At 39.5% G+C, this 19,373-nt stretch overlaps 1 protein-coding gene across 1 annotated transcript; it reads left to right on the top strand.

Annotated features, from left to right (window-relative positions):
- The first annotated feature begins 7,650 nt into the window (after window positions 1-7,650).
- LOC120624022 (sodium channel protein Nach-like) lies at window positions 7,651-19,006 on the top strand. Its single transcript, XM_039890330.1, has 10 exons — window positions 7,651-9,475; window positions 10,861-11,051; window positions 12,252-12,440; window positions 13,277-13,546; window positions 13,755-13,854; window positions 15,051-15,218; window positions 15,958-16,078; window positions 17,632-17,740; window positions 18,594-18,700; window positions 18,833-19,006. The coding sequence occupies exons 1-10, from the start codon at window positions 9,335-9,337 to the stop codon at window positions 18,964-18,966; spliced, it is 1,530 nt and encodes a 509-aa protein (XP_039746264.1). The 5' UTR covers window positions 7,651-9,334; the 3' UTR covers window positions 18,967-19,006.
- The last annotated feature ends 367 nt before the right edge of the window (window positions 19,007-19,373 follow it).

The raw sequence follows: 19,373 nt of genomic DNA, 5'->3' as shown, positions 1-19,373 counted from the left end.
AGTTGATGTGTCTCTAGACTTAAAAATGAAATGTGCTGAAACCTTTTAATCAGTCATAAAAGCACAAATTATCATAGGTATTGTCGATGACAGTTCGTCGAATAACCCGATTTATTGACCTGCATCGCCCATAGAAATAAATAAATGTGATACATTGGGAATTATCTTGTCGGATAGGAGGCGTTTCTTTACGGAATGCTATGACATACTATGGAATTAAGCTCGAATTGCCATAATCCGCGAAACAACTGAGCTATTTCCGGTTCTTTAACCGCTCTTTTCGCAGAGTATAGCAAATTAAGCTTGATTTTCATAGTTAATTATTTTGTTACTTGTTTTTCATAACGATTCCCAACAAGACACGCCCTGGAGATAGTGCGGGGGAATAAAACCCAACGAGTCACAGGGGAACTCACAGGCGCGGTAGCGTTTAGCGCGGTTTTATAATCGTATCAAAGTATCTACTGTGCGTGGTTAAGAAGCAATCTTTTGTAACCGTCACCATTCGGATATTAATTGAACAGTGCACACACCAATTGTGAACTATAATGGGTGATAAATAGCTATATTTTAATCATAAAACTTGGTAAATCTGGTAAAGTAATTATGGATTGTTGTGTTTTTACTATCGAAGAAAAGTGAATCAATCAAATACTTTTAGGGAATAGAAAGAATCATTATAGAAGGAATGCCAGTATGTCGTTTTGCCCGAAGGACATTTAACAAATTTTGTCGCCGCCATCCGGATTCCTAGTACCTACCTATTTTACCACCCGTTGATTCATTTGTAGAATGATTGAAAATTGTGGAAATGCTATTCGAGAATTTAAATTTGATCCATGGGACCTTCCTACCATCATTAAAACAATATTATCTTGAATTACAGTTTATATTACTTCCTATAAATTGAAGATTATAATTCTCGGGCAAAATATCATTTTAATAGCTTTAGGTTTAATTTGGAGAACGTAGTTATCACCATCACCTCACAATTATGTGAACGTATATGTAAGAACGCTTCATAAGTGCCTGTGAGAGGCCTACATGAATGTAGAATATTGGAATTTAAATTTTACTTCTTTAAACGATGGTTGTAAAGTGCCAGGTTTTTATAAACTGCATTTTTTATAACTCATTGACATTCTTCACTTCCCAGAAAAGCTGATGGCACTGAACTCACACTTGAACAGGGTTTGATACTATTCCTTTGTACTTATTTAATAACAGTTAATCAATGTAGGAACCACAAAATAGACAATCCAAGTCCTAAACCAAAAAGCTTGTTAGTATTAAGAAATCTTAGAGTTCGTTGGCTCTAAAGCTCCACAGTGCGTGGATTCGATTTCACCAATCAGTAGCCTTAGTACAAGAAATTCTCGCTCATAATCGAGGTCACAGTAAAATGAACTTAATGCCACTTGTTTAGGAATTGCAAATCCCGTACTTCTATTTTTTGTTATACAGACGTTCTGTCAAAAGTCCAGGCTTCAGAATTGTAGGCAAATTTGTGCTTAAATGCAGTACAAATAAGGTCCATTTGACTCCGTTGGTCAAATATTTCTATACTCTGAAACTACTCCTAGATTGCGAGCGTGCAAATGTTGTACTAAGGTTACAGGCATAATTGTTAAAGCATGGATGGTTAAAAAGAAGTATAACTTCGAAAACCAATAGTTATGTACATATAACGAGTAACATTTAATCCAAACTTTAATTCTTTAGTGTTACTATATTCTAAAGCGATTGTACTATTGCAACGTGTTTATTTTTCTTACATGTAAATATTTGAAATATTGGTTTCAAACCAACAATAAAGGTTTTATATTACTAGGGATATCTATATTTTCGATATAAAAATGTTAATACACGTAGCACTTTAAGCAATATTTTATAAATACTGTATTATAATAATGTCTAAGGAAACATCTTGATCACAAAGTATGTCAATTAATCTCGTAGAAATTATTATATAGCTGTCATTAATACATGAATTATTACATGATTATGTAAACTATTGCCTTTCACAACTCCTATGTCCGTATTTTGGTTCTTCTACATATTTTATTGCTATATTTTAAGGCTCTTCATCGCTATTTGACTCGTTTATCTTTTAACAGACCCTTAAAAGTTCGCAAATTCATCATCAAATTCATAAATCATTCGGATCACCAAGTTCATTTATGAATGAAATTATTGATGACGCACAAATCATCGGCATTAGCTTACGGTGTTGTAAATATTGTTTAGATGAAAGGTGCTACTTATATTGTATTCTGTATAAATACAATAATTCTTTTGTTTTTTTTTTCAAAAATATATTTTATTAAATAATGTTTAATCAGTAGTTGTCGTATTAAAATAGTAGTATATACTTTAACTGTTACTATTGAAAATTATAAATTAATTTTTATTGTACATTGTGTGAACTAAATCATCAATATTTGGTCTTTTTCGATAAATTTGTGATTTAAGTATCATTGGATACTTTATAATGTGTAGTTGTTTCAGCGTCAATTTAATACAAATTTTATAGAGAAGTTCAATTACAGATGCTGTAAACGTGAACCGCTATAATAACTCTTCGAGCTATGTGGAAGCACCTTAGTAATTATTCATATTTAAATATTTCGTGTTTCTTGTTTATAGTAACGGTGCATTAGACCTTATTAATACAAGTTGAGTCTTTTTTTTATTTTAAGCAATTATATATCACTTCTTTAACCGTGGGGAAAAGCAGCATGAGTAAACCTATATGCCTGAGAGTTCATCATATTGTTCTCACGGGCGTGTGAGCTCTACCACGCACTTGGCTAGCGTGGTGGACTACTGCCTAAGCGCTTTACGTTCTGAGAGTCCCCCTTGCCCTTTAGTGGGCCGTAATGGGTTGGTAATAATGAATAAACATTTCACCAAAAGAAGACAAAATATTGCGTCACTGTACCACCGGTTAATCGTAGATCGATTTTGTGGTTACTATTACTTTTTTTATACATAATAAACTATTTTTTTTTCGTTCTGATCATACGTAGTCAAACAATAAATGCTTTGGTTCTTAATAAGTCAATATACGATTTTGTTTATATTATTAAATACCTACTTCGGCGAGTAAAAATGTGGTGGGTAGCTTTTTAAAAATTATCATTATGCTACTGGGCATAGAGTTTTTTTCGGATTGTTTGTTTTTGTTGTCAAACCTTAAACAGCGAAATTAAAGTCTTTTTTTTTCGGATTGTTTGTAGATGACGGACCCTTATCAGCTGCACACAATCATAATGATTTTAATAGCGTAACGCGGGCTTGTTGGCGTGCCTCGGAATGTGGCTTTGCCATGACGAGTTTTTAACCCTAGGGTTCGAAGAAGCAAAGTGATCGTCGGTCTGAGGGCGCCTCATGTGAGGCCGAACCTCTGCCCAGGCGACGAGTGGAGTGACAGGGTTTCGCACGGTAATGCAAATGATAAATACGCTGTGCATAGGTGCTGAGGTGAATGCTTTATTGTTGATGTTGTCTGGACCGGTTGCTTTCTTTGAGTGCAGTATTGATAATCGCTTGGACCTCGACGACAGACATGGAAGCTATAGGGTCGCTGTCGGGAGACAGGATGCCTAGGCTATCAAATTGGCTATTGACTAGCTGAACTTGTTCGGGATCTATAGAGACCTCGCTCGTATTGGGCTTCTAATAAGTAATTGTGCCTGCGAGGCATTCGGCCTTTCCTCCGGTTTTCGTCAGTCGGGTAGCGGGCATGTGCTCTAGTTTGGGCATTTTACGTGTTAGTAGCTGTCGGACATCCGCCGGCAATTCTCTCGGACCGAGTCGTTGGAGATTGTCCTTCAGTGATTCACTAATGTGCTTCATAAAATGAGAACTGCACATATGTCATCTTCTAGTCTATCAATTAAGGAATTCGGACAGGTGCACAGATTCTAGCATCTTGACTCTGTCTTTAAGCCCTATCTAGTCTACGATGGTTTTTGTCGGAACGGGAGTATCGGCTAGAGGTCCTAGCTGGAGTAGGATGGACGATGGTCGGAGCTAAACTTGTGTAGAACTTCTAAAGAATGCACTTGGAGTGCGACGTGCCAATATAAATTCAACATTTCATTGCCAATCTATCACAATAATTGCTACGCGGCCGGCCAGTAGATAACGAACGCAAATTGCAGGTTCATTTACTGATAACATCGAAGATCGTGATTTTTGTATACCATACAACTGGACAGTAGACTGGATCGTGAATACGTTACAATTTATATGAGAAATAAAAAAGTCATTCAGTCAGTCAGTTCTTTTTGACGACCTTCTGGCTCAGTGGCGAGCTCTGTGGTTTTTGGGTTCGATTCCCGGCAGGGACAATTTGGGAATTTATAATTTCTGAATTTTCTCTGGTCTGGTCGTGGCTGGTTACCACCCTACCGACAAAGACGTGCCGCTTAGCGATTTAGTCGTCAAGTACGATTACGCGTAGAAACCAATAAGGAATATGGGTGTAATATATGTCATTTTAGTCGGTTAGCCCGTTACCATCCAAGACTGCATCATCACTTACCAAAAGGTGTTATTGCATTCAAGGGCAAACTTCAACTCAACTCAATCACATTTTATAAATGCGAAAGTGTGTGTTTGTTTACTTGCCCATTATTTTCGCATTAACTAAGCACCGAATCTACTTTAGTTTTGGCATAGTGTTAGTTGAAAGAATGGAGAGTAACATAGGTTACTTTTTAGTCCAGGAAGACTACGGTTCCCACAGGATTTGTAAAAAAAAAATTTAATTTACGCGGACAAAAAACGGGTACCTACTACGGCTACAGCTTCTTACTATAAAAAAAAATTGTATTTTGTAACGGAACTTGCAATATTTATTTACTAAATTTGTACCAGTATACATCTCTAGGTACTAATATTATAAAAAGGAAAGTTTTTTTCTTTGTTTGTTTGGTTATACCGAATAAGCTCCGAAAGTTATGGACCATTTCGTCGCAAAAAGAAAGCTTAATAATTTAGCAAACAGACTTAGTTCTGCAGCATACGCGGTTTAAAAAGATTCGTGATATGACAAATATAGAAACTGCTAGCCTTGTGTATTTTAGTTATTTTCACACCATTATGTCCTACGGCATTTTATTATGGGGTAATGCTGCTGAAATAGATTCTGATTTCGTCCTGCAGAAGAGGGCTGTTCGTGCAATGTATAAAATAGGCCCAAGAAGTTAAAATATTGACGGTGCATAGTCAGAACATATTTGAAAATTTAATTTATGTCTTTAATAATATAACAAAATTTAAAAAGAAATTGGACTGTAAAAATATAAATATTGTAATCAAAAATAAACTCGTTGTGCAGTTTACTAGGGTAGCTACATAAAATTGCTAATTCATTCAAGGGCATACTTCAATGAAATCTTAGAGATTTTTTTCAATAAGTTCAAAGTTTATATAAAACGTAAGCTTACAGAAAAATCCTATTATAATGTCAAGGGTTAACGATAAAAATGCTTGGGTGTGAACTTCATAGCTTAATATTTATTTATTGGGAGATGGTAACAACAAAAAAAAATTTAGTTAAAGTACTCATTACCTATTTATTACCTACAAAAAAGTCCGCTATTGAGACTTTACTTTAATACGAGTAGTTAAAGGTAGGTATATCTCATACCTACCCTTAACTATTAAAGTAAAGTCTCAATAGGAGTTTTTATATTCCAAAAAAATTGTTAGATTGCCGGTTTAAACAAAAGTGCGTTACATTAGTATCGCAGTATTAATTCTTATTCAGATAAATAGTTTTAGCAGCAAGAGTATTTTTAGAGAAAAGTTATTATTAAACACTACGCTGTATTTTTTTACAAGAATATACAACTTAAAAATGTCTGTTGATCTACAACTAAATTGAATGCCGTACATCTCCCAAATAAACTGTCCCTACTGGATTCCCCTTTAAAAACAAAACAAATGCGGACGAAGTCGCGGGCAAGTATGGTTTTGAATAATTGAGGCTATAAGACATCGAGTCAAGGGCCTGACACCATGTTTGATCCTAGGTCCGCCGCACACGGCCACCTGTCTTTGTAGGTACAAACATTATGTGCTGTAAATTAATACTTTAAATTATAAACAGCTAGTACCTATGGTTTTGAATAATTGAGGCTATAAGACATCAAGTCAAGGGCCTGACACCATGTTTGATTCTAGGTCCGCCGCACACGGCCACCTGTCTTTGTAGGTACAAACATTATGTGCTGTAAATTAATACTTTAAATTATAAACAGCTAGTATGGTTTTGAATAATTGAGGCTATAAGACATCAAGTCAAAGGCCTGACACCATGTTTGATTCTAGGTCCGCCGCACACGGCCACCTGTCTTTGTAGGTATAAACATTATGTGCTGTAAATTAATACTTTAAATTATAAACAGCTAGTATGGTTTTGAATAATTGAGGCTATAAGACATCAAGTCAAGGGCCTGACACCATGTTTGATTCTAGGTCCGCCGCACACGGCCACCTGTCTTTGTAGGTACAAACATTATGTGCTGTAAATTAATACTTTAAATTATAAACAGCTAGTATGGTTTTGAATAATTGAGGCTATAAGACATCAAGTCAAGGGCCTGACACCATGTTTGATTCTAGGTCCGCCGCACACGGCCACCTGTCTTTGTAGGTACAAACATTATGTGCTGTAAATTAATACTTTAAATTATAAACAGCTAGTATGGTTTTGAATAATTGAGGCTATAAGACATCAAGTCAAGGGCCTGACACCATGTTTGATTCTAGGTCCGCCGCACACGGCCACCTGTCTTTGTAGGTACAAACATTATGTGCTGTAAATTAATACTTTAAATTATAAACAGCTAGTATGGTTTTGAATAATTGAGGCTATAAGACATCAAGTCAAGGGCCTGACACCATGTTTGATTCTAGGTCCGCCGCACAGGGCCACCTGTCTTTGTAGGTACAAACATTATGTGCTGTAAATTAATACTTTAAATTATAAACAGCTAGTATGGTTTTGAATAATTGAGGCTATAAGACATCAAGTCAAGGGCCTGACACCATGTTTGATTCTAGGTCCGCCGCACACGGCCACCGGTCTTTGCAGGTACAAACATTATGTGCTGTAAATTAATACTTTAAATTATAAAGACTTCACACCTCTTTGAAGTACAAAAGAAACCTTAACCTTGCTTAACACTTATGGAGAGACAGACTGACTGATAAGAATTTACCTATCGCCGAATAGTACCCACCTACCTCCGAAAATCTATCAAAGCCGCTCGAATCAAATAAACTTTCCCTGAGTATGCCGTATAAGCTGGTGACTCGTGTTTAGCCAGTTGCTCATAATCATAATTGCTGCAAGAAGTTGGCGAACCCGGCGCAATGGGTCTATTGGGTGTACGGGTGCTTCTTTAATGTGGCACCGTAACCCCAATATTCTTGCTAGCGGACCATACTCGTGGGACCGGGCGGGTCGGCTGGTTGCGGATAGCCGTGTCTGGATACGACCAGCAGCCTTCGAACCCGGACAAGAGGTCTGGCCAGTGGCACTCCCAACGCGTGACAGAATCTCCAATAATGTATACCTAAATCCTAGTACCTTATCCTCGTACCATTCGTCCCCATCACAAGCAAACACTTACTCAAAACATAGGTACACACAGAAACTTCACAATATACACAAACCCTACGGACACCATGGAAGTGGATTTACAAAAACTACTACCCCAGGAGGGTACCGGACACAGGTGGGTCCGGAGAATCCCTCCCTGCAGCTCGGCCTCCTGTCATAGACGGAGCCCGGGCTACAGGTGGCCCCTCGTATTCTGGGGGAGGGGGGCATAGACCCGCATCGTGCAGTGCACGCACGACGACCAGAAGCAAACGTTTCACGGACCTCGACTAAAAAAGACACACGATCTACCCCTAGCTATGAAAATCGGAATACGAATCTCACGTTCTCATGTTGGACCCAAGCTTTAGCTTCCCGCTCCTGCCGAGAGTACCTGGTCGCAGGTGATCCCTTATCATAAGCAGAAGAAGCTAAAAAAGTATAAAAACGATCCGAGTGACAAATTTAATTTGTCGCTGAACACACTCTTAGGAATTCATCAGTTAACAAGGCACTCGCAGGAACAGAGCAACAGTGCGCGGCTGTCGAAACATGGCCGCCAGCAACGCGCAGAGGCTGTCGTCCCAGTTCAAGGCGTAGACATAACTGAGAGCGTATCCCGACCAGAAACTTTGTCAAACTCGCCTAGCACTAAAACCTCCGTTCAAGTTCAGGTATGCCCTGACGCCCACAAGGCAGAACAGTGATGAGCAAATTATGGTGTCATGACGATCGGGCCCTATCCTGGCTTGCAATGGTTGTGCCACGACTAAATTCACCAAGGGAGGGTACAGGACTCTTGGTGATTAATCAGGCCGATTTACCTGTACGGGCAACACTATATGTGCCCAACTTTGACGAGGACATCGGAAAACTCCATAATATTCTTTCCGCACAAAACCCATGGTACAATGTATCATCGTGGTCTCTGTACATATATGAGAGAACAGCGAATAACAGACCTGGCGTATTTCTAGTATTGAGAATACCCAGACAGCAACTTGAAATCATTCTTTTAAGGGAAAAAAGCATGTCATATTCTACAGGAGCAATCAAACTTCGGCTCAAAGATTTCCAAGGATCGTGCCTGACAGCATCAGTCGATGACAATCTGTGCGCGGATATGTCCGAACAAAGCGAATAAATTAGATATTACCCCATATAGCTCATAAGTCTAAGCGAAGGCAGGCTGGGATTGGGTTCTGCCTGTTAAACACTCGCGAAAGTTGGTGGCTCTGCCGCAGGAGATAATGTAGGATACCGAGATAGGTTCATGGCGGATGGCAGCAACTCATTCACAGTAAAGTTGTGTCATCTAGAGTAATCGACTTAATCGAGAGTGTGTATCAGCCTGATACTATCAGGCGGTATTTGATCGCAGCTCGCGGAAACCAAATAATCGCATATAAATATAAGATAAAATTAAGGATAGACAAGGAATTCGGCTATGGATATGATTTGACTGCTATACGCTTGCGATAATTACTGTAAAATGCGGCCATTGCCGCATTTTTGTCCTGCATATTCCGAATGCAATCGTATCTCCTGGAGGAGACTTTGATTAAGCCGCGACAGTGTTTTGGACGGTACTCAAACACAGTTCGTTTAATAACACATCTTTGACAGAGAATACAAACCATCAACATAAATACAAAACATGAGCATAACTCATATTTCCAAGTCATCGAATTTTTAGTAGTACGCACCATTACAAATATGAGAGATGTAAATATATTTCAAAGATGGTTTACCTGCAATCGCGCAACGCCTTTAAAGTACCATTCACTCGCCCGCACAAAGAAACTACAAGAAATAAAGCAATGCACAGCCAAAGAACATGCTCGTAAGGAAACAGTGGTGATTATAGTTCAATACTATACAAATTTACGGCTCTTGGCCAATATCTCTCTCTCTCTTGTTGTGCCTCTCCACTACTGAAGGTTGGCCGTCAGCTCAGCGAACTTCTCGCGGTCTTGCGCCAAGCGAAACAATGTTTCCACGCTTACAATATTGGTCCATTCACGGATGTTGCGCAACCATGATTTCTTCCTCCTTCCAACACGTCGTTTGCCCTCTACTTCGCACATCATTATGAGCTGGAGCTTGGTATCGCTCATGTCTCACAACGTGGCCCAGATGTTTGACTTTACGCTTTTTAAAGGTAAATCTTCAGGTATTACACCTGGACCTCAAGTGGATCTGATCTAAGTAAACGTTGTTTTAAGACATCGCCAACTTTTTTTTTTGTTGATGGCAGTCCAAACCTGCTGCTCAGTTAGGCTCATATCTAAAATACACACACACGCACACAAACAATTACCTATTTATCTATTAAGTTCTTAGTTCTCTCAGCTTAGATTGTTTTAGTGCTGCTAGTTTATTCATGTTCTACAGCAAAAAGTCGACGTCATTATCTCTATCACCAGCATCATCAGAAAGCAAAACTACTTTATGAGCTCCCAGTAGGTACATGACTAAATTCGGTATATTATTTATTACTAAAATGCCCGTTTTCACTAACGACGAACAAGGCAATACCTAAGTATTTAACGACTACCTAATCAAAGGAGATGCCTAAGCATACATTTACCTTTAACCAGTCGAACTCATATAGCCGAACTTGTCTATTATTCCTGCCACAAGGTGTTGTATTTTGTGTTTGTATTACCATATTTGAAATTTTTTGTATTAAGGTTATTAAAAAAAACAATCATCTATCATCTACCAAGTGTTAGTTTACGAGTTTCCTAAATATTACGCACCGCCGAATCGGTATAGTAACTTTAGATTACGTCTTAAGTTACTATACCGATTCGGCGGTTTAAATTGGTCAAATTCGGGCTACGAATCTAGTGTTAAACCTGCAAGATCGGTATCTAAACACAGCTAATCGAGTATCACCACGCGATCGCCTGATAACAATCAAATTATGGGGTTGCCAGTCACCATAGATGGACACTTGAACTTTTACAGAAAACTATCCTACATTTAACTGCCTTAGTACGTATTTATCGCAGTGTCATCATAATTATAATACAGTAATCCTTCCTATTACTTTTGTTTTAGTTCATTTTAAAGGTTCGTTTCTATAACGTCGAATGATACGGCAACGGTTAATTCCGAATTTCCGACAACTTTCGCAGTGTGTTTATACCTTTGTATGTGTTCACAAATTCAATAGTAGGTACTGCGCGGGGAAGCCTTCCAGTCTTCTGCATTTAATTTCCTGTTCAACTTTGTAGGTTGATACTGCACTGAAATTTAATAACATGTCTTTGAGAGTCTCAACTGCTAAAACGAATCACGTAAAAGTTTATGGAGAAAATGAACCGAAAGTGAAGGAGTCAGGATGTGCTCGCGCAGTTCGAGAATTCTGTAAGGATACAACGCTGCATGGATTTAAATATTTGGCATCTGAAAACTACTACGATCGGTGAGTATCATTGTTAGTGACATTTCAATAGCTCTCCAGTTTAAGACACTGTATCTGTATATCATGGTTCTTTTGAAAAGGTACCCTTCATAAGTTTTATCCAAAATGCAGTGTTTATAGACCAAAACTAGGTACTTGAAATAGTTGCATTTTCAATTTGACTTTTATAATACAAGTTCAAAATGGTGTGGTGGTATCCGGCGGCTTTACAACGTGTGGTACATCATATCAATGTTCGTATACAGAGAAGTAAATGTTACTAATAAGTATTAATCGGATACTCCGCAACCTGTTAGGGGTATTGAAGTTATGTTACCGTTATGACGGCAACTGGCTTAGGGGGCAGCGACCCTGCTTTCTGAGTCCACGGGCGTAGGTTCGATTCCCACAACTGGAAAATGTTTTGCGATGGCGATGTGTTTATTGTCGTAGTATATTTATTTATTAAACCCATACCTATCGGTTTCACGCGACATTGTACCGGTACGCTAATCGCTTAGCCACTAGCCACGGCCGAAGCCAGCTACCAGACGGTGGGCTGGTATTTGGATGATGATGGTCGTGCCAGCTGTGTATTTTACCTTATTGTAAGCGTCTCAAGTAAACACACGGTTTGCGCGACACAGCCACAGCCTGGTGTTGTGATGTTCGTATCACAGAACTAAGAACATACAGAGCCCTAATTTAACCATTATTGCATGCAGTGCATTGTGTCCAAAAACAGTGAAAACGCCCGCGAACGTCTCACTCCACACCCGCGGAATATTGCTAGCTCACAAACTTTTCCCATTTTATGAAAACGTTTGGAAAATTAGAGGTAAAATAATGACTGTGAACTGCTAAATGGAATGAAGTGACCAACCGCCTGTTCGAGAAACACTATTAAAGTGGAGTGGTTTTTGATGCTTCAATATTGGTCGTATACACGGTAACCTATATGTTCTTAATTGTATGTTATGAAAATTAAGCTTAAGTATAGCAATACTCCGCGAAAAGCGGAAGAATTTCTTACTCCCACCCAACAGATCTTCGGCAATGTACCCTCTACGCACGTTTCGCTGCGAAACCGGAGCATCCTCAGATGTTGACTTTACAATGAATTATTGTTAACAGGAGATGTTGACATAACAATTATGAATTCCGCAAAGTAACGCCTACTTCTATCCAATACTTAATTGTGTGGTTCGTGTCGCCGGGCAGCGTGGGCTGGCTGCTGTGCTGCGTGGCCAGCGCGTGCTGCGCGGGCGCGCTGTGCTGCGCGCTGTGGGCGCGCTTCCTGCAGGTGCCGGCGCTGCTCACGCTGCACGAGCTGCGTGCCTCCCAGCGCATGCCGCTGGTGGCCGTGTGCCCGTCCGCACAGACCGTCGCCCACTACGCGCGCTCACATCTGTAAGTTCACAGACACGAATAGGTCGACCACATTGTCCCAAAGTGCTGGAATGGCAACCCCGCACCAGTAAACACATCGTTGGTAGACCCCGAACCGTGGACCGTGGATTTTGGCACTTTCTACAAAAGATGATGATGATGATGTTGGCACTTTGGTTTTGACGATCATTGATTGACCGTATTCTGTGTGGTGTCGGTTGATCGACCTGTAATGTAGAGTTAAGTATGTGATATAAAAGAGATTGCAGGGTGGTGAAGGCAGATCATAATACAGACTACCCGTTCTCCTCCCGTTGGTGTGTGTTCCAAAAACTAAAATTTAAATTACTAAAAACTCTCAAATATTGGTTCTAGAGTATTAACTCTGTTGGTTGGATGTGGCGGTGGCCAAATAGATAGGATTATCATCCGATTTAATCGAAGCACTAAAAGTCACATATTTTACAACATTTTCCTAATAAATACTGTGCTTATCTAAGTCAATTTTAGCATTACTCAAGCTTAACCTTGAAAAACGTTTATAGATATGCCAGAGGCAAAATGGTTTACAGTCATTTAAGCATGAAGCCTAGCTAACGTACTGTCCGCCATCTTATTTTATTTACAATTAGCGTCCTTTCATATATCCTGTGAAATACAAATTAATATGACGCACCAAAGTGTCTGGCTTACAAGATTATGAGCAGACAAAATGTTACTAGTGGTATCACTATTAACGTTTGGTCTGCTCATAATCTTGTAAACCTACAAAAAACTTAAAATTAAACGAATTGGCTCTTTAAAATTGTTTTATTGCAGTCTTATGAGGTTTTATCGTTGTCCTTTTCGTTTTCTAGGTCAATACCCGAAAACGTAACAGATCGCTTACCAATAATCCTGAGCCATGTGCTGCAGAGGAAGAAAACGAATCACGAACACCTTCTGATCCTTGAAGATATTCTGGTCAAGAATAACTTGACGTTACCGGAAGCTTTGATGAGAGTTACTCCCGCCTGCCACAGAATTGTGCTGAATTGCCGCTGGCAGATTTACATGATGCCGTGCGAAGTGCTGTTCAAGAAAGAGTTGACTGATTGGGGAGCTTGCTGTGTAGCCAGACCTTACGAGTAAGTGACCCGTCGTCATATTTTTCAGGGTACAGTACAGAGCAGTTTTCAGCAACACGCGTGATGTCGGACAACCTAGTGTCTCTCTAGGGACCAAATGCAAGGGCGAAGTATCATTGATAAATATTCAAATAGGTCCTCGGTCAAAGTGGTCTATTGCCAAAGATGAATTAATTACAATTGTCTTTACATAATATTCTGTTTTCAGCCTGAATGTCGACGATGTAATAGCGTCACGAATGGAAGTAACTAGGAGGCTCAGTATAGCAGTGCAGTGCTCAGATCAGACGACATTTAACGGCTGCGAGGTAATAGTTGATTTGTCGCTGCCGATTTTTATTATCTATTGTCTATTATATAAGCCTCATATAATATAGATTTTATTATTTCAAGACCGATATGCGTTATTGCTGCAGAGATGCTGCATTGATTACCGGTTCATTACAAGTGTTGAAGTGTTGGTGCGAAAACGTCGCAATGTCAGTCCGAATACAGGACCAGATTACGAGGTCCATCCAATTGCAGTGAGGAGTGGGACAGGGAGATGTTAAATCCCCAAAGCTTTTTACCGCTGCGTTGAAGGACGTCTTTGGGCTTCTGTATTGTAACGAGCTAAGCGTCCACATCAACGGCGAGTAGATCACTCTTCGGTTTCCTGACGATCTAGTGCATAATCGCAGATACTCTCGGAGATTCGACCTTACGACGATGCTCAATGATCTTAGCAGAGTTTCTCAACAGGTGGTCCTACGTTTGAACATGACCAAGACGCTGGGTTTGGGGTCACTTTTCTATACAATTTTATAACTGGTAGTAAACTACAGTGTCGCTTGTTAAAATCTATTTTAAAGGTTTATTTATGTGAAAAAATGCTTTTAAAACTATTTTTGAATTCATGAGGAATGTTTTTAAAATATTTGAAGTAAGTACTTTCCGATAATCCGGGTGCCCTGCGTTGCCGCGCACAATTATGATATTTAAACGTTTAGTAATAAGGTACTTTCTAACATTAGCAATACCACATTGTTTGCAGTATGACGACACAAGACTGAAATAAGAGTTAACTAATCAATAGGGTTTATGATCACGTGACCAAGAAAATGTATACTTGTTTTGTTAAAAGAAATAATATTGAAAATCTATAACGATTATACTAGCACAAGTGATATTTCTCATCATCTTCATCATCATATCAACCCATTACCGCCCCACTACAAGGCACGGGTCTCCTCCCACACTGAGAAGGGGTTAAGGCCCTAGTTCACCACGCTGGCCCTGTGTATTAGTGGACTCCACACACCTTTAAGAACATTATCGAGAACCGGCATATTTCAGGCATGCAGATTTCCTCATGATGGTTTCGGTCACCGTTAAAGCAAGTGATATTCTAATTACTTAAAAAATGCACATAACTTAGAGATGTTAGAGGCTGGGATTCCGTGCTGGGCTATCACCTTTACCGTGATATTTGTAATACAGTCCAATACCCTATAACTGTGCGCAGTTCTACACGCAGTACGCGGGCGAGGAGTGCGTGCAGCCCACGCCGCTGGCGCCGGGCCACAGCTACTGCGCGCAGCTGTCCTTCGGCTCGGTCGAGGACGGCGCCGCCGCCAGCCTGGTGGGCGGCTCCTGCGGCGGCTCGGCGCACTACTCGCGGAACCGCTGCTTGGTAAGAAACTCTATTAAAGTGAACGTTCGCGACAGAACCTCTCTATAGTATTCTCTAAGTTCAAGCGCGTATTCTGAGTTTCTTTAAATTGAAAATTAATTTATTTCAAGTACGCCTAATAATATAAGCATTTTTGAAACGTCTAGTCTATCTGTTTGTAGTAACTCTACGACCGGTTCGGAAGATTCTACCGAGAAGAAGCCGGCAAGAAACTAAACAGTTGCTCTTTTCCAACATCATTTTACGATTAAACAATCATTTGTCTGTCTTGTCTGAGATGTAAGCGGAAAAAAGATGATCCCGTTCGTTTTGATACATAAACTTATTTAACTTCGCTCACGCGTCCAGGCGTAAAGACGGCCTTGTGGTTCAAGCGAAAGAGGAAGGTACCACCGTAGATCACCGATGAGATGGACGGACCAATTAAGGGCTCCTATTGTCCATCTCCAGGATGCAGTAGTAATATAAATTATATATACCTACAGGATTTGGTAAATGTAAAGGGGCGTGTTGCAGGATGTGTTCCTTGCTAGTCCTGCTTAGTCTTGCCTTGGTTATGGGCGTTGGTTTTCCACTTCTCATCATGTGGACCATCTGCTTGGTCCGACAATTAATGATTAAAAAAAGCAGCTTAGGATCATGTATTTTGGAACTCGGTACTGAAGAGTGAAGACATATGTCCTGTAGTGGACGTCAATCGTTTGAAGTGATGGTGATAGACGTGAGTGTCACAACGCAGTTGGAGTGCCGGGAGCGCCAGTGCGGCTGCCGGGAGCCGCTCCGCAACGGGAGCGAAGCAGAAGTCACGCTTCCCCCGTGCCTCGTTACACAGCTAGGCTGCTTGCGGACCTTAGACTTTGGTAACTGCATATTTACATCTATCTATAACTCATACAAGTGTTAAAAATCAAACGCATTTTGATTTTAGTCCCATTTAACTTTCATATTATATCTAATTGGAGACGAGATAACGCAACTCTTCAAAAGCTATCATCATCCGTATCTACTGCAATTGCTGCTGAATTTACTCGTCATTTTCGTTTATGACTTTCAAACCCTGCGAGAGATGCTAATGGGCTGAAGAAAAACTTAAATATTACTACCTACTGCTAATAAGAAATACTACCGTATACTATATTTTGATTAAGGGGGCGTCCATAAATTATCGTGAGATGCTTAAGGGGGGGAGGGAGTCGAGTCAAATCTCATCTAATCTTACTTTGGAGAGAGGGGGTTTTCTGCAAATATCACGCATTTTTATTTAATAAAAAAAAAAAAAAAAAAACTATTTTGATCCATTTAATCCAGATTGTATATGCTTAAGATTTAATCTTAAGCGTAATCGTTATACGATTTAGATCATTCAACGCGTTTACGTAAGAAACCCAAAATTTGAAAAATCTCACGTGAGACAGTGTGATGGGGGAGGGGGTTTAATTAAATCTCACGATATCTCACCTGAAGAAAATTTATTAAAACACCTGAGCTATTTATAATATACAGTCAAAACCGTTTATGGCGACATCGTTTAGAACAACATATCGGTTAAATTGACCAAAATCAAAGGTCCTGGCTGAATACTATTTGACCGCCTTATCGGAAAACATTGGTTTTTACGACATTGTTTACTACGACATACCGCATTAAGCGACCACATTTGGTTAATGTTTTCGGAAAATTATATCTGTAGAACGACCGGTTCAGCTGTATTGTAAACAATTTGAATAGGTAACAGTATCCACATCTGGCACAGTATAATGGTCAATGGCTATTATCGTAAAAGTAAACAAAGTTTAGGGTCTTTTATAATTCTTAGAAACAAAGCACGTGCACACCCTAGCCTCAAGGCCCGCTTCGTCATACCTCTTAAGTCTGTTTGTTACTTATCTTTACACAAGACGCACTAAAACATATTGATGAGTTAACTGTGAAAATTGTAACATGTCGCAAAAAGAAAACAAATCAATATCAAAGAAAAATCGCGTATTACATACATGTATTGTCTTTCCTATTAATACCTGTCACCGGTTGTTACAACTATCGGTTTTTACGACTAAATATGAGTAGTCCCTTCGATGTCGTTATAACAGATTTTGACTGTATTTATCACAATTATGAACATACATAAACCGTGTACACGACTAATATTGATGCATCGTAATTCGTAAACCACTACACTTTAATAGTGTTTCTCGAACAGACAGTCACTTCATACCATTTAGCGATGACAGTAATTATTTTGCCCCTAATGTTCTAAACGTGTACCATAAAATGGAAAAAAAGTTTGTGATCTAGCAACATTCTGCGGGCGTGAAGTGATACTTGCGCGGGGCGTTGTCAATTTGTTTTGTACACAACGCACTATGCAATAAAGGCTGTATAAGGATCTTGATATCCTTGTATTTTATTGCAGAAAAAAATTTCTCTTGCAACTGCCTACCGGCGTGCAAGAAAGTGTTTACGTACATGGCATTAGAATCCAGCGCTATGGACGCCTTTCAATATACCAATGACAAAATATAGTAAGTTCTAATCCGTCATGTATTTAGATATACTCTCAGTCGTTTTTAGTATTTTACTTAGAATCAATGAAAAAAATGCCGCGTAGGTACTTAAACGCTCTTTGTTTTTTACTTGTAACACTTGAGTATAACGACGCAACATAGTAAAAAAATTAATATTCTATACATAACTATATTTTGTAGTAATAATTGACGGAGCAAGCAGTGGGTCCACCAGATAGTAAAGGAGGTACCACAATACTTAAATCTGCCGCCAAGCAGCACTGGTCTGTTCCGGTATGAAGGGTTCGCTGCCGGTGTAACTATAGGCTCATGAGGCTTACTGATGGACACAGGGCGGCACTTTGCAGAACGTGCTTGCATGCCCTGCGAAGTGTTGCTCTGTTTATAGGCGATGATTTTTCACTTACCATGAGGTGTGCCACCTCCGTAGTCCGACAATTATAACTAATAAAATAAACAAGTACTAAGAATAATGCAAACATATAAGCCGTCCAACTTTTCCCTCATACGCATGATACCCAAACCACTGGCGCATGGACCATTTGATTAGTTAGATCGCCTTAAGCTGATTTCTCTTGATTTAGGTGATTCCTAGAGATAAAAACGTCTCAAGAACTCTTCTGTGATGTCTAACGACGTAAGGCGCTGTCTAAAGTTCCGACATCGATAAGGCGGATCGCAAAGTTAGGGGACTCTTGATCTGACACTTGATATAACACTAACTACCACATCTTGTGGAAAAATCCATCCAAGTTAGGTTACATGAGTTGCCTAGTGAAAACAGATTTTTTTAGATGATAAAAAATTAATCTTGTTAATTTTAATTTAAACACCGCTATGATGTTTCTAGCGCCGGTATTAACGCCAGCATCAGTTCAGTGCTCCGGATCGTGGTTCGGATGAGCGAGTCGCGGCTGTTCGTCGTCCACCCTACGGAGACTTGGATCACATTGCTTTGTGAGCTGTTTTTTTTTCATGTGATACTTATACTGGCCCTGGCACACGCCTTGGCAGTAAAATCAGTTTCCTCAATCGATTATTCGTTATTTACTCACTAGAGTAGGTACTAAAGACGTTTTTTTTCCACAGCATCTCTGGGTGGCGTTTTCAACATGTTTCTTGGAGTGGGCTTATTTAGCGCATTGGAGGTGCTGTATCTATTATTCGTGAGGCTACCGATCGCGATCCTCAAGCCTACAAATATGGCTAATTCTGAAACATAAAGGAATTTCACATTTGTAACAATAAAATGTTCAACCCTTGCTTACTTGTTTTCTATTGATTTGAATGTTGATTTCCATGTAGTTCAATATAGCACCTACTAGATTACAGAGAGCTTACTTAGTCTTCATCATATAAACCCATTACAGGCCTACTACAGGGCTTGGGTCTCCCCCCACAATGAGAAGGGTAGAAGAGGGTTAAGGCCGTAACCCACCACGCTGGCCCAGTGTAGATTGGTGTACTTACAGTAGTAAAAAATTAAATCAATGCTAGATTATTATCCCAGATCCCACCTGAGTTTTATCCACTCACTAAAGATTGGCAATAGTGCATGAAATTTGCATCAGGATTGTCCGCTACAGTAAATCCGTAAAAAGTCCTCGTAAAGTCCAAATACTGTGGTAAA

Source organism: Pararge aegeria, chromosome 5 (assembly GCF_905163445.1).
Source record: "Pararge aegeria chromosome 5, ilParAegt1.1, whole genome shotgun sequence".
NCBI lineage: Eukaryota > Metazoa > Arthropoda > Insecta > Lepidoptera > Nymphalidae > Pararge > Pararge aegeria.
The sequence above is the reverse complement of the archived record's forward strand: the minus strand, read 5'-3'. Positions and strand labels throughout refer to the sequence as shown.

Bases quoted from the DNA above. Each gene is read 5' to 3' on its own strand.
- LOC120624022 (XM_039890330.1), top strand. From the start codon at position 9,335: ATGAGAGATGTAAATATATTTCAAAGATGGTTTACCTGCAATCGCGCA. The intron at 12,441-13,276 runs GTAAGTTCACAG...TTCGTTTTCTAG, and splicing joins CACTACGCGCGCTCACATCT to GTCAATACCCGAAAACGTAA. The intron at 13,547-13,754 runs GTAAGTGACCCG...TTCTGTTTTCAG, and splicing joins TGTGTAGCCAGACCTTACGA to CCTGAATGTCGACGATGTAA.